Genomic DNA, 14,104 nt, shown 5'->3' with positions numbered 1-14,104 from the left:
CTCACTGCTTTGTTGAAGCTTTGGGCACCATTTGGGTGTTAATGATGTTGCTCTTCATGCTTATTCTTGGTAAATGGTTTTTAAGAACTAATTCCTGAAAAGGTAGAGGTAGATTGAAGTCCACTAGCAAAGATGTTCTGAAGAAAATTAGAACAAGAATCCTGTTAATAAGGGGAAAAAAGAAAAGCCACAGCACTATTTCTTGTGTAATAAAAATTTCAATGTAGAAAGTTACATAGAGGAGTATTTTCACTATTATATGCTTTGCAATTTGGTTGAAATCCACTTTATTTCCTAGACAACAGCCTTGAATAATCTCCAGTGTAAACTAGTCAGATTCATAATACAGCATCTAAGTTAATACATTCTTCTAACCTATTACTTGACAAGGTGCTCAAAGATACTTCATCAAAAATAGAAGTTGTTTCATTTCTATGGCGAAATCTCGTCTCTGTTTTTATCAGTATTTTGCAGGTAGGCTGAATTGGAAGGTTGATACAGGAAAAAAATGGCTAATAATAAAAATCCACTTCTTTATATGTATCTCAAATCTAGTTATTTCTAATCCTAGCTACCTTTCTCTGAAGTTGCATTCAGTACAGTCGAAATCATACATGAAAATGAAGTTAGGTAAAGGAAATTTGCGTTGAAGGAGAGCAAGCTGAAATTCCAAGAGGTGATACATACAGGATTTTGTATAATGGTGAGTAAGAGACCACATGCAGAGTTAAACATGAGACATTAAAATGGGACCTTACTTCTCTTATTGCTGTCTGACTGTTGTTAGTGAGATCAGTGTCAAGGAAAGGAGTGTAGTTTGTGCTGTATAAGTACAGGTTGTCAAACAACTTACAGTCCATCAGATTTAATTTTAGGAGGTTTCCAGGCTTCATGCTTGAGTGAATGAGCTGCACCAAAACGTTGTGAAGCACAAAGTGGGGGCTGTGGATTTCATGATCATTTGAAGTCCTTGCTATATTTGTGAAGATGTGTTGTTAGTCTTTTTCAGCAGACTGCAGAACCTTACATCTCTTCCTTAATTGTGCCTGGAATGTAGTATTAGCCTCTTTGGGAGCAAGTACTGAGATGCTCATCCCTAGGTACTAGAGTTCCTGCTTGAGCTATGTTCATTTTAACAAAATCCTAAATGTGCTGCATGTTTATATTTCTTACTGTTTTTTCTCTGGGATAAACATAGAACAAGTGTTTTCAGTGGCAGTAAGAAAGCTTTAAAGGAACAGCACTGTAAAAAAATTGTGAAAAAATTCTCACTGTGCCTTCACCAGAAACTCAGCATTACAGTGTTTATTTTATTTTATTAATTAAAGAACTTGATAATGAAATAGTTGTAGGCATAGGGGAGTTCCTTACTCTGGAATTTGCTGTGTTGTTAAAAATTCTGGCTGAATTAGGCATTAGTAACAAGTAGGATGAGAAGTGTCCCCCAAACGGTATTTATTTCTGTATCTGAGCAGATGCCCCAGCTTAAAGGCTTGGCTCACTAATGCTATCTCTTGTCTATAGAAATTACAGAGAATTAAAGGTGGAGTCTGTGCTGGTACCCGAGTTTGTTTCCTTGATCTAGTGCCTCTGGTGTTAAATACTCCAGGAAACCCAAACTATTGTGACAGATGCTGTGAAGGAAGCTGGATATGTAGGGTATAGCACTTCCACGTTCTGAGGAAATCAATAAATACAAAGCAAAGAAGAAAGCATTTATTAACAAAAGTAAATTTTATCCTGATACTTTGAAATGAGCTATTATCTTTTCGTAATGCATCCGTATCAGTGGAGACTTTGAATGCCTAGACAGGATGGAAATTAACAGTCTAATAACTAAGTAATTACTGGTAATAGGTCAGACAAGGACTGTTCCCTGTGAGATGTATGCTGAATCTAAGTTAATTTCAAAATCAATCACGTTCCACCGCTGCAGTTTGGGGCAGTTGGCTGAGAGACAGATGTTAGTGTGCTAAATGCTTATTAGTCTTTTATGGTAAAATGTGTTTTCTTCATACGCAAGTAAATGAGCTGTGTGGGGGCCAGAGAAAATTGTGTATCTGGATACAGCTGGGTACTTACACCTCTGCTCTTTGTGGTAATGTGTTATAGCAACTGCTGGATGACATTTCTTTGTCTGTACAGAGATGCTGAGGCTGGATGATCAGTTCACTCTTCCTTCCAAGTCTGTTTTTTCAGAGCAGATTCTTGACAAATCTATTAAGTAGGAAGCTATTAAAAGAGTAAACTGATAGTTCTTGTAATTCTGCAAGCTTTACTTACTGAGGTCTAGGACTGTTTTACCAAAAATAGAATAAAATTGTGTTGAGGAAATGACTGCTATTAACTGGCACAGGTGACACTTCGCATACTCATCTGAAAAAAGAATACACTGTATTTAAAGAAAAAACATGCAAAATCTGATTAGTTTGCAATACATGACTGTCTTTTTCCTTGAGCTCTCCAGGAACTACAACTTTCCATATTCATTCTTTTCCAGCCTGTATCAACTAATTACAGAGCTGCTCATGAGTACTTCTGGCTCTCAGAAATGGCTGAAGGAATTACACCCCAGTTAGGTTTTAATCCCCCACTGGGCAAAGTGGTTGCAATGCAGTGAAGACAAGAAGTAGGCATACAGGTGAGTGCAGTGCAAAGGGAAGAATTAACAGTTCTTGTAGAAGGAAGTTTCTGCTTATAAGTCTAGTTCTTTGAAGGGGTTTTAACATACTTAAGTGTAGGCCTAACATGTTAGGCAGTGAAGGAATTCCAGCTGAAATTATGGTCATGCACATAGCCTGCTTGAATTGCACTATGGATTATTACATTGCACAATTTATTTACGATATATCCTTATAGTACAATTTTTGCCTTTTCTAGTGTTACGGAATACAACAGTGCTGGGTAAAGAAATTTTTACTATTACTCTGCACAATTTCAAAAGCAGGAATGGTTCTATTTCAAATATTTCAGTGATAAAACTTCTTTTACTTGATTATCCACAAAGAATGCACTCACAGCAGTAACAAGTAAAATATTTTATTTGGTCTTTCCACCTCTGTTTTGTGTTGGTGCTTTTTTCCTGATGACTATTAGTGATCAATTACAGTCATAGGGCATCCTGTAACTACAGTTGTTTTGGGCATTGAAGGCTTTCACTCCATGCATTGACAAAGCTCCTGAACATTGTACCAGGGGCGTGATGCGCGAGCTGTCCGTTTGTCTGCCATCGTTGATTCCAAATAATCCCTTACCTTCCCACCCCTGGATCAGTGTGGTAAGTGCTTTTGAAACGAGGAGCTTTCAAGCATCTAGGAATATCAGTGTTTGTTTCATAGGAAGTATCTACTTGTTTTTAAACTTGTGCTATCACATGCTAGTTGGAAGTTTAAATATCCCTGCACAAGCTGGCAGTTAGTTTTCTTAATAACTGCTTACAGCTGTATCCTTTGACTTTCAGGAATGTGGGACAACTCACTTTCTCTAAACTATTGGTGGGGGGGGGAAATGAAAAGATACTTCAGGCATTTGGGGAAAAACAAGTGAAATACTTTCATGGTAATTGCCTTCACCTGAATTTCGTGTACCTGGTGGGTTATTTTAGGCTGTAATACGTGTATATTTTTGTTAAATTTTCCCGCTTCCCAACTTGCACCAACGGAATCTTCATTTTGGTTTTTTGTCTTTTTTGTAAAGAATCTTTTTATCCAGTGTAGTAAATTCTTTTGGGATTTCCCTGCTCCTGGGATTTTTATAGATGTAATGACAAACCTCTTTGGTACCTATTCAACTAATCTGTATGTTAGTATGTGTAGACCCATCCTGTCTGAAGTATTTGCTTGTGCGTAATGGTTATTCTGATGCATTCAGACTATGATAGAAGACTGTAAAGGAGAGAAAATGGGGGAAATTCCTGAAGTTCTGTGCAGTGTTGAGAATCAGGGATCTCACAGGTAAAAACACATCCATCCAAAGAAGTATCAGCATTTTTTGGAGCTGTCACCAGTCTGTGGTTTGTTCAGTTGTTTTACTAGTTTTTCTACCTTTTTTTTTTTTTCCCCACCAGCTAAAATCTGGTGACTGTAGGACTTTAATAGAGTAAAGCTACAGTTGTGATGTCATTTCTTGGAAGATTTGCCTACCTAGCTGCAGGGATAGATTTTGTTGTAATATTAGTTTTGTCACAGTCTGTGTTTTGAATGTTAATGTTGGGGTCATTCATGCCTGAGACAGTGGAGATCTGGTTGGCTTTGCCGAGGTTCTTAATGATGTTAATGTTGTATTTGGCAGTTTCCACAAAACTATTTTCTAGTAACCAACCATCTGATTCACCCTCCAGATCTCCTAGCAGAAGGACATTCTTCATGGCTGTTTGTAGGTACCGGACACCAATCAGTACAGAGAGCTGTAAGAAACAGTTAAAGGATAAACAGTTGAAATTGCAGCCTCAGTCCTATCACTATGTCAGTTTTCTGACTTGTATATTTACAGGCCTCATAACTGAGTAAAGCAGACAGACTCTTTATCCCATCAATATATCTAACCACTTTTCCAATTAATTAAATTTTTAAAGAAAGGTAGCAGGGAGAGATGGATTGATTCTTCATTCTTCAGGTAGCAATCCCCCTTGCATGCTATTAGTACATAAATACCTAAAATTACTCATGAACCTTCTAGCCTCAGAGACTGCAACTAATTGATGTAGAATGGATGATCAGTTAATGGAACCATCAGTCACTGGGAAAGAAAAACTTGTAGTATGTTAATTTCAGTGGATTTTTTTTCCACTGACATTGATTAAATCTATATTTCTTCCAAGGAGGTTTAATCATTCCCTTGTAAGCCATATGTGTCCTCTACATGCCAAAGCATGAAAATTAATAAGGATGGCCTATAGCAGAGGCTTATGTCTGAGTTTAGGTGAAAGCCCCACTTTCATAGTTCTGTTGGAATCAAAATCAGCTTGTCAATATTTAAAGGAGCACAGAGAGCTGGCTCACAGCTTTTCATATGCTTCAGAGACCTGTTATTTCTGGCACCACAACCCCACCTAGAACTGCCTGAGGACTGTTGTGAACTACTTTAATTACAATACTAATATTTGTGCAACAGAGTAATAGTCAGAAAACTAAAACTAATTAAAAAGGTAAAAAAACTGTATAGGAGCCTATACCATTGCAGGGGTCCTTTACTTGCAGATGACAACATCCAGAGAATTCTACAGACGTCAGAAGGAACACGGCAGCTTTGCAGGCACATAGCTTGCCTGTGGTGCACTTATTTTGATTGCATAACCAGCAGCATAATCTACTTTTAAAAGGATGATATGCCACGATTGCAAATACTGTCTATATGGTGAAACTATGTAATATAAAAAGGAGGCTTTAAGATATTAATAAAATGGTCAATTATAAACAAAATTAACGCATTGAGCCAAAGACCTACTCATAATTTATATATTTGTTAAAACAACAGTCAGACCTTCTCACCAAATTTTCTTGCAGTTGTGTCACTGCATGTATCATCCCATATCTGATCCCATAAATAAATCAGGGAAGGCAATATACTATATTCTGTTGCAAAAGCCCTATAAATACACAGAATTATATACTCGGTTTCTGATAGTTCTCATTCTCAACAAGATTTCCCTCTGCTCTGTGGACTTTGGGAAAGCTGTCTTTACTAAAGGTAATCCTGCCACATTCCTGAAGTGCTTCCTGAGGCCCTTCTCATGTGTTACACTGTCATCGTTTCCTATCCTAGAGTGACAGAAGACTGACTAATCTGATAGAGACCGTTTTTGTGAGACTTACCTCGAACAACCAGATAAGCAATGCTGCAATGCCAATGGATCTCATGATACCAGTGTAGTAATCCAGCAGGGCCTCTCTGCACCCCTTCATCCAGATATTGAGCTCCTCTGTGAGGAAATCGTAGTTGTAGTGAGCACTGTTGTTTGTCAGCTGGTACTGGATGCAGGGCCGTGGGGAGCTGGGGTTGCAGCAGCTGAAGGGGACTCCATCCACCAAGAACTTCCCATCAACATTGCTCTTCAAACGGCTGCAACAGGACAAAGTCTGGTCGTTACAAACCTGGTGTCAGCAGCAGGCAGTGCCTGTGATTTTAGAAAAGGAAGTAACACAACTCTGCTGCAATGTAGGCCTCTCCAACGTAACAAAAGGAAAATGAGGATATACTTTCAACTGGAAAAGTTGTTTACTGCAGGAAAACTGAATATTGGATTTGCTGTGTTTAAGTGTGGTATAGTACAGTACCTCATGTGGTTCTTCATTCTGTGCCACAAGACGTGAGTTGGGCATTCAGGTAGATGTTGCCTTTTTAGGTATCTTTGTGCTGAACACTAAAGACAATTTTTGAACTTGTTTATCTTGGTAGAATTCTAATGGAAGTTACATACCTGGAAATCCCGTGTTTTACTACTTCTGGATTGATTTTTCAACGCAGTTGTTCCATGAAACAGATCCTAATACAGGAACAACTTTGTATGCCACAGGAACCACTGGAAATCATCTGCTGGCCTTTTGTCACTGTACCCATTACAGGGGCTGCTCCAGCACATGTTTTGCAACTAATCCACAAGGGAGTTTCTACTTCTTGTAACTTCACTTTCTGTAACTTTAAGAAATGTATTTATTGCTAAAAATTATTCCTTTCCCTCCTCTATAAAATCAGGAGGAAAACAAGTGGTGAAAGAAAAAAGATAAAGAGGAATAGGAAAAAAAATAGGATGGGAAGAGAATACAGTCTCAACCAAGATTTTCTGGAAGTTAAATGAATCCTTGGCATCCGTTTTCTTCAGAGAAAGAGATTTTCCAGAAACTGGACAGTATGTAAGATGCTGAGGGAGACTTTCACGCTTTGGGGAAGCAGCCTCTAAGCTTGTATCTATTTTCATGCTCAGTGGAAAAGGCTGATTTCCTGAGACAGACCCATGGGTGAGAACCATGCCCTGGTTTATCAAGTCCAGGCCCTTTATCCTTTGTAAGGGGGCCGGAATACATGAAAGAAAACTTTCACTTAGATATCCAGCTTTCACTGTTCGCTGATAGTAAATTTTCTAATACTTTCCAAAACTTACTCATTTAATTATATTTGCAAATAGTATTTTTCTGTTCCACAAGAGCTAATCTAAATGAGAGGGAAGGAAATCATTACAAGAAGCTCATCAGGTGAAGAGAAGGAACAGAAACACTGTGGTCCAGTCTTGATCTGGAATTTGGGACTAAATGTAACCTTCAAATGAAACATAAGCTGCTAGGAAGCTCAGTATTTGTGGCAGTGCTGTGAGGCAGAGTAATTGCTTTTATTTTATTGCTGTGAGCCTGCTAACCTACAACCTCCTTTTTTTGTTTCTTGTCCTTTTCTTCCTCTCTTTTTTATTTGGGTTGTAATGTGTTTTGTTTTACTTAAAATTCTCTCAAAACCAGATTTTTCCAGGCAAGCCAGGAAGTTAATCTGCCATTTCCCACTCAGGAGTGGGATAGGTATGATTTTTTTCTCCATTTTCAAGTCTAGCTTTTCATTTTGTGGCCATCATATCCCTGGTGATGGCAACAGAATGGAATCAATGCAAAAGAGTCCAAACAATCCACTGAAGGTAGACTGAAGTGTGTGAGCCATGTCATGGGCATAGGCAAAACCAAGCACTGGAGGGGAAAGGAGCCAGAGAGGCACAAAGCAGAGTGCTCCAGTGTGGGAGGAGAAAAGAAAGCTCGTAGAGGAGAGGAAGACTGGCACATTGTGACAGGGAAGATCTTACCTGGGCTGGCAAAATGCCCTCTATGTTTCAGGGTGTTATATTTATTTAATGACCCAAATATAGTACCCCACCTTTTAAACTGGGTCTTAAGCTTTTCTTTTGATCCCAAGCATCAATTTAAATATTTTCTTTTGTTCTGGATGTGTTATAAAGAGAAATCCTCTTTCTGCTGCCAACAGTAGCAGTTACCAGAATTGGGTAATATCCTCCTGTCACTGTGTTTCCTCTGCTAGTGGCAAATTTAAAAATTATTCAATTTGTGTCTTATCACTTAATAGCATCTTGGTATTGTTAGAAGGAAAGACCTCAGTAAAAGAGTTAGTGGAGCAAGATATTCACTGCTATCTGCTGTTGCAGTTCAAAGTTGTTAGAGTACTGTAAAGCAAAAATTGGCTTTTGAGCAAAGATGATTTTTACCCAACCAAAGCAATGGTAGCATTGTACTGCTGTAGCCTGCCTTGTGTCCCTACCCTTCCCACTGACTCTTTCCATGCCTCATCAAATTGTGGTGTTGGCAATAGAGCTGAAAAAGAGGGGGGAGGAGATCGTTTTGCAGGAAGGTGAAAAGTTTGGTTTTGTAAAGGTTACATGTGAGTTCACAGTATGTCAGATCTCACCTGCTTTGCCTCTTGATCTACTAACTGACACAGAGTACAAGTTGAAACCAAGAAAGATTTGATTCCTTCTCCATCCTTTCATAACATTCCCAGCTGGGCTTTGCTTCCAATGATTTCATATCAAATGTTTCACTACCAGATTTTGGAAGTCATGGTGTATTTTTGTTATACAGCACCAACTTGGATTCTGCAAGTCAAGATGAAATTAAGCAATCCAGCCACAGTAAAAGAAATTCAGGAATTACTTTCCTCACACACATTTCACTGTCACCTTCTGCCTAAATGGGACAAAAGCTAACTGATAGTGTGTTCTCAAAAGAATGGCAGAGCACAGGTGAGGAGCCTGCAGAAGAAAACACAGCTTAGTTAAGACCCTAGGTGAAACATTACTGTTTCTGCCTCTCTCACAGAAATAAAATGCAGCATATTTTACTTTTGACCTCACACTAAGCTACTGCTCTTAAATTCCTGGGGACCGTCTTTGTTGTCATGTCACTTTTCAGCATAGACCCAAGACTTAAAACAGCTCTGGGTCAGTCTGTTCTGTGTGACACTTTCTGACTTCTCTCTTGAGAATGCTTTTATTGCTTTATTTCCACAGACAAGTGTCTTCTGTATGCTGATGCCCTCTTGTTTGTATTCTCCTAGGTCCTGCCCTCTGGTATATTTGCAGCTCTCCATATACACTTTGCTATGATGGCAGTTTCAAATTGTGAATTTTGTAAAATTAAGACCTTTGGCCTCCCTTCCTCTAGCTTTATTGTCACAGATTTTTGAGTTAAACAAAATGCAGCATTTGACAAATGCCTGTCAAGCTCTTTGTATTTGTCTTTCCTGGGAATACAAAGCTACTACTCTCTTGTCGGTGAAGACCTTTTTCAGCTTTAGAAGAATTACTACAAACTGGATTGTCTACTTTTGCAAGTTTTCATTTTTTACCTTGTCTTTAAGTATTACTGTTGCCCTAACTTTGCCTGCTTTTCAGTGTTTGCATTTTGTTCTCACACAGCTTCAAGAAAACAAGGTATATTTTTAGAATTTATCTGTTTACAGATTTCTCCTCTGGGATAAAAAATGTGATTGATGGTGGTCTTCACCAACGAGGTCAAAGAGGTGGCAACCTATGTAGCCAATCTATTGTATTCTGAAAGAACCGTATACAAGATGAAGTCAGAAAATTAAATACAGAACTTTCCTGCAGACCTCCTTGCTGCCTGCCTCATTCTTTCATGTCCCAAAGTACGACATATTACCACTCTTCTTTTTGAGCATATAATTTCACAGTTGCTACATCATGTGAAGCACCACCGCCAAAAAGAAAGGGGAACTGGGGTTGTTTAGCCTGGAGAAAAGGAAACTTGGAGGTGACCTTATCACTCTCTACAACTTCCTAAAAGGTGGGTGCAGCCAGGTGGGGGTCGGTCTCTTTCTCCAGGCAGCAAGTAACAGAATGAGAGGACACAGTCTTAAGCTGTGCCAAGGGAAATATAGGTTGGATATTAGGAAAAAGTTTTTCACAGAAAGAGTGATAAAGTACTGCAATAGTCTGCCTGAGGAGGTGGTGGAGTCACCATCCCTGGATGTGTTTAAAAAAAGACTGGATGTGGCACTAGGTGCCATGGTTCAGTTGAGGTGTTAGGGCTGGGTTGGACTTGATGATCTTGAAGGTCTCTTCCAACCTAGTCATTCTGTGAATTCTGTGATTTCTGCTTTTTAATGCAGTGTATATGTTGTTTGGCAGTTTCTCACATGTGAACATCCAGATTTGAACTTGGGATTGCAAAGTCTAATACCTTGAAGAAGAAGGGTCTTACAGGGCTTAGAGTTGACTGTGCAATGTACAGTCCTTTTTTTCTTACTGTTAGCAGCTCACTGTAAAGGAAATTAAAATCTTGAGGTAGCTAATTCACTGCACTGAAAAAGGAGATACACCTTTGCTTTGCTTAGCATCCCTAAAGGCTTAGCAAAAGGCAACTTTTGATTATGCATGTACTTAGCGTATTTTGTGAGTAACTTGGTCATTCTACATTTTTTTTTAATTAAGATACGAAAGTTCAGAGAAAAGGGCTTTCCAGTCTCAAAAAGTTTTTCTCCTAGAATTTTTTGTTGTGACTGATAAATACTTACTCCAAAACCTCCTTGGAAGCCATATTGAGATAACGAGGAGATACCCACTGAATTTCAAACCAGTCTCTAAAGCCATTGTTTCCACAGCAACGGAATCCGATTTGTAACAAATCCACTGTTTTCTTTAAGAAACATCGCCCAGGTATGTCTGTGTCTTTATAGAACTTAATGGCATCCCTCAGTCCCAGATAGAGAGATTCTTCCAGCTCGTTCCTCATAGTATAGCACATGAGAGCACCCACCAGGATGCAGAAGGTAAAACAGAAGGTACATACGATGTATGGCAGCATTACTAGTTTCCATCGAGAGAACTTGTTTGCATCTGAGCAGTCATAGCAGATTTTGCCACCCAGAAAGTTGATGATACATGCTATGACCCCTACAGAGATCAGCATGTTGGGGACAGAGTTAATGTCCCCTTTTGCCATCACTTCATTGCGCTTCTTGATCTCTATTTTCAGAAAGAGGCCAAGACTGAAGAGAATGATCCCACTCACTACTGAAACCCAGTTGAGGATCCATAAGATCTGAGCCAATTTGTCCCTCTTGGTTTTGGTGAATTTGACTTTGAGGACAGCCATAGTCAGACGCGCATTAGGAAAAGAAGCGTAGGTCAAGGGAAGCTTGTAAGCTGATTAGGAGCATGGATCCAAGGCGTGCAGTAGAAATCTGAAGAAGAGGGACAGAGATTACTGTCTGTTTGACCAGGTATTTATAGAGCCTATGAAAGAACTTCCTGTACAGCCTCACGCACTCTGAATCCTGCCAAGAGAGTGCCCCAGTGAAATTTATTGCTAGAATTTCGTTACAATGTGAATCACTTAAAAAAATAAATTCTAAAGACCAACTAGAGCAATTAAAAATAAGTGTATAAGTGTGAACAAAGTAAAATAAGTGTATAAATAAAAATAAGTATGAACAGAGATTCTGGATTCCTTTGAAATTTTTGTCACAACCAATTTTCTGTGCAGACCTGATATTTAAAAGAGAACTGGTCTGCTGTCTTTCCCTTCAGAAGTGTCCCAGTGTCTTTCCCTTCTACTTGTTGCCTGAATTTTTTTAACAATTATAAGCATTTAATATTCTTAGATACCTGTGTTATGGTCAGGTTTGTGTTCAAAAGTTGAAGAAACAAGACAAACACATATACAGCCTTCCTTTTTTCTTTCCTCTCCAGAAAACTTGCTTGTCTTGTTCCCAATTTGGCAACTCTCATTAGAGTGATTTTGTACCATAAAACTCTGCATTATATAATTATACAGGCATTTAATTCCACTAATACAATGAAATTTATAAACAGTTCAATGTAGTCCTATAAATCTGGGGAAATAGAGATGTATAAGCAGCATACTATTTTCTAAGTTACTGGATGCTATTACTGAATAAAACTTTTATCAGCTAAAACAATATGAAAAACACCTGCAGGCAGACAAGCTGGACAGAAGTAGGGCTACACTGACCCGGTAAAGGATCCCCAGCTGCAGTGAAGCTTAGCATTGGGTAAGCAGATTGTTGCAGAGTGCACTTTAAAAAGGTAGTGGAATCCCAGCATGCCCATGTGTTTATGTTGGAAAGACTCAGTTCTATTTGTACTGGCCAGGAATAGGTTGTGTGATTCGTATTAGGATGTGGTTAAATATCTTCATACGTTAAGATTTTAAGGCCTGCGAGACCTAATGAATTCAAGTGGCATTTATTTTCTCCTGCATTTACAGAGAAAACTAATTCCCCTCAAAGCTATTCAGCTCTGTGTATCTTTAATACAATACACAGAATAGTGTGCAAAATCCACAGTATTTTTCCTTATCAGTCTATTTCCAAAGATGTTGAGACCAGCAGCTTTCTGAGTTTAAAAAGAGGGTCTTAATTTTAAAGATTGTTAAGGCTGATTAATAATTATGGCTGAATATTGATTGTGATCATATTGTGATAATCATATAAATGACAGACTCCTTACAGAGATGTCCAGAGAATAGTCATTTATAAAATAACAACACTTGCTTCACACCATTCTCCTCCATTATTGTTCAGGCCTCATTTGAAGGGATCATGCTCTGCTGGTACAGAATTAAGCCTCCCTATGAATTCAGCTGACAGCCTGAATAAGCCTGCTAAGCCTGGAGACAGTATCTTTGATTGCTTCACCAGTTAAGCAGTTCGTGACTTGACCTTAAATAGCTGTAAGTGATGGCTGCTAATAGATTTATTTGCCCCTCATACTCAGGCCTCAGAGCTCACAACAGAGAGAATCTGAAGTGAAATTTACGGATTGCTGATGCACAGCTCACATTCAATGGCCTGCACATGTGGAATGCATCACTCACTGTTTGTTTCTGTGAAACACATGTACATATTTGAACAATGCCTCGAAATTGTTCAGCACACATTTAGCTACAGTGTCACTGAAAACACCCTACTTGAAAAACATATTTTATTTTAACATGTGGACAAAAGTTGTAAACTGTTTTACTGTAGTTAAAATTAAAATTCATCTACTCCAGAGACTGTTGATTTTTGGAAGATGTAGATTTGAGACTTTGTCATATTCTAGCCATAAAGAAATTTGAAGTTGAGTTCCATAAGCAGGGATACATTCAATCCCATGTAGCTATTCTGATATAGCTCTATCCTCACTTTTCAGATGCCTGAAGTTATAAAAAGTAAAAAATTTCTGTGCAAGAAAATTCTCCTAGTAATTCCTTGTCTTCAGAAATTCTCTTGAGGTATTCTTAGCTTTCTTTGTGAATTGTTGTAGGATCAGATTTCATGGAATATTGATATTAATCTAACAGTGCTACCCACACCAGCAGCATAAGATCTGTGCTTTCATGGAATCCTAGTGCCAGAGAAAAGGGGTGGAATGAGTGGTTGTTGTTCAAAGACCACTTGTTGACTGAACCTGGCTGTCACTGATATGCTTGGGATTGATCTTTGGGAGACATTCTGCTTCTCATGAAACCTTGACTGCATTGGGTCTGGGACATAAGAGCAAGTTACCTATTTTGTTCCTTGGTCCTAGCTTCTACATGGATACTTATGTTAAGACTTTCACCTATGCTAACAGTTTACTGAATTTATTTCAGATAATAAAGACTCTCTTCACATCGTAATGAATTTTGTAATTGCACCAAAACATTATTCTTTCCCTAAGTGTTTAATAAAGTACTGAATGCATTTATTAGTGTAAGATCTATTGCAACACAGCTGCATAGTAGAATTTTTGGAGCACCATGAACAAAGTTTTTTCAGCTGAAAGAACTGAACTGCATTTATGAGCTAGAAGTGTTAGTTTTGCTCTGCAACATGTGTCTGTTCTTCTCAAATCATATTTGGCAGCAGGTTACTGTAAAGCCACAAATGCTCCCAGCATGTCAGCGGAACTAATGCCTCTGTCATAGTTCTTAGAAACCTTTGCATGTGAGCCACTCCAGAGTTATGAATTATATACACACAGACATTTTCCCCAGCTATGGGAGAGCAAACTGGATTTTATTCTATAAAGGAAGAAATACTTCTTTTAACCAAAGAAGCCAAATAAATGTGGAAATCTCTCCCATACTATCAATACTGTTCTCAAGCT

At 38.5% G+C, this 14,104-nt stretch overlaps 1 protein-coding gene across 1 annotated transcript; it reads right to left on the bottom strand.

Annotated features, from left to right (window-relative positions):
* Positions 1-3,063: 3,063 nt before the first annotated feature.
* LOC136291750 (photoreceptor outer segment membrane glycoprotein 2) lies at positions 3,064-11,105 on the bottom strand. The gene is made up of 3 exons (XM_066186886.1): positions 10,525-11,105; positions 5,814-6,060; positions 3,064-4,405 (listed from the first exon to the last, which is right to left on the bottom strand). Exons 1-3 carry the CDS (start codon positions 11,103-11,105, stop codon positions 4,139-4,141), a joined length of 1,095 nt encoding a protein of 364 aa, XP_066042983.1. The 3' UTR covers positions 3,064-4,138.
* Between the last annotated feature and the right edge of the window lie 2,999 nt (positions 11,106-14,104).

The sequence above is a fragment of the Chamaea fasciata genome, unplaced genomic scaffold (assembly GCF_029207755.1).
Source record: "Chamaea fasciata isolate MVZ Bird 193981 ecotype frontalis unplaced genomic scaffold, bChaFas1.0.hap1 SCAF_7, whole genome shotgun sequence".
NCBI classification, from domain to species: Eukaryota; Metazoa; Chordata; class Aves; order Passeriformes; family Sylviidae; genus Chamaea; species Chamaea fasciata.
The sequence above is the reverse complement of the archived record's forward strand: the minus strand, read 5'-3'. Positions and strand labels throughout refer to the sequence as shown.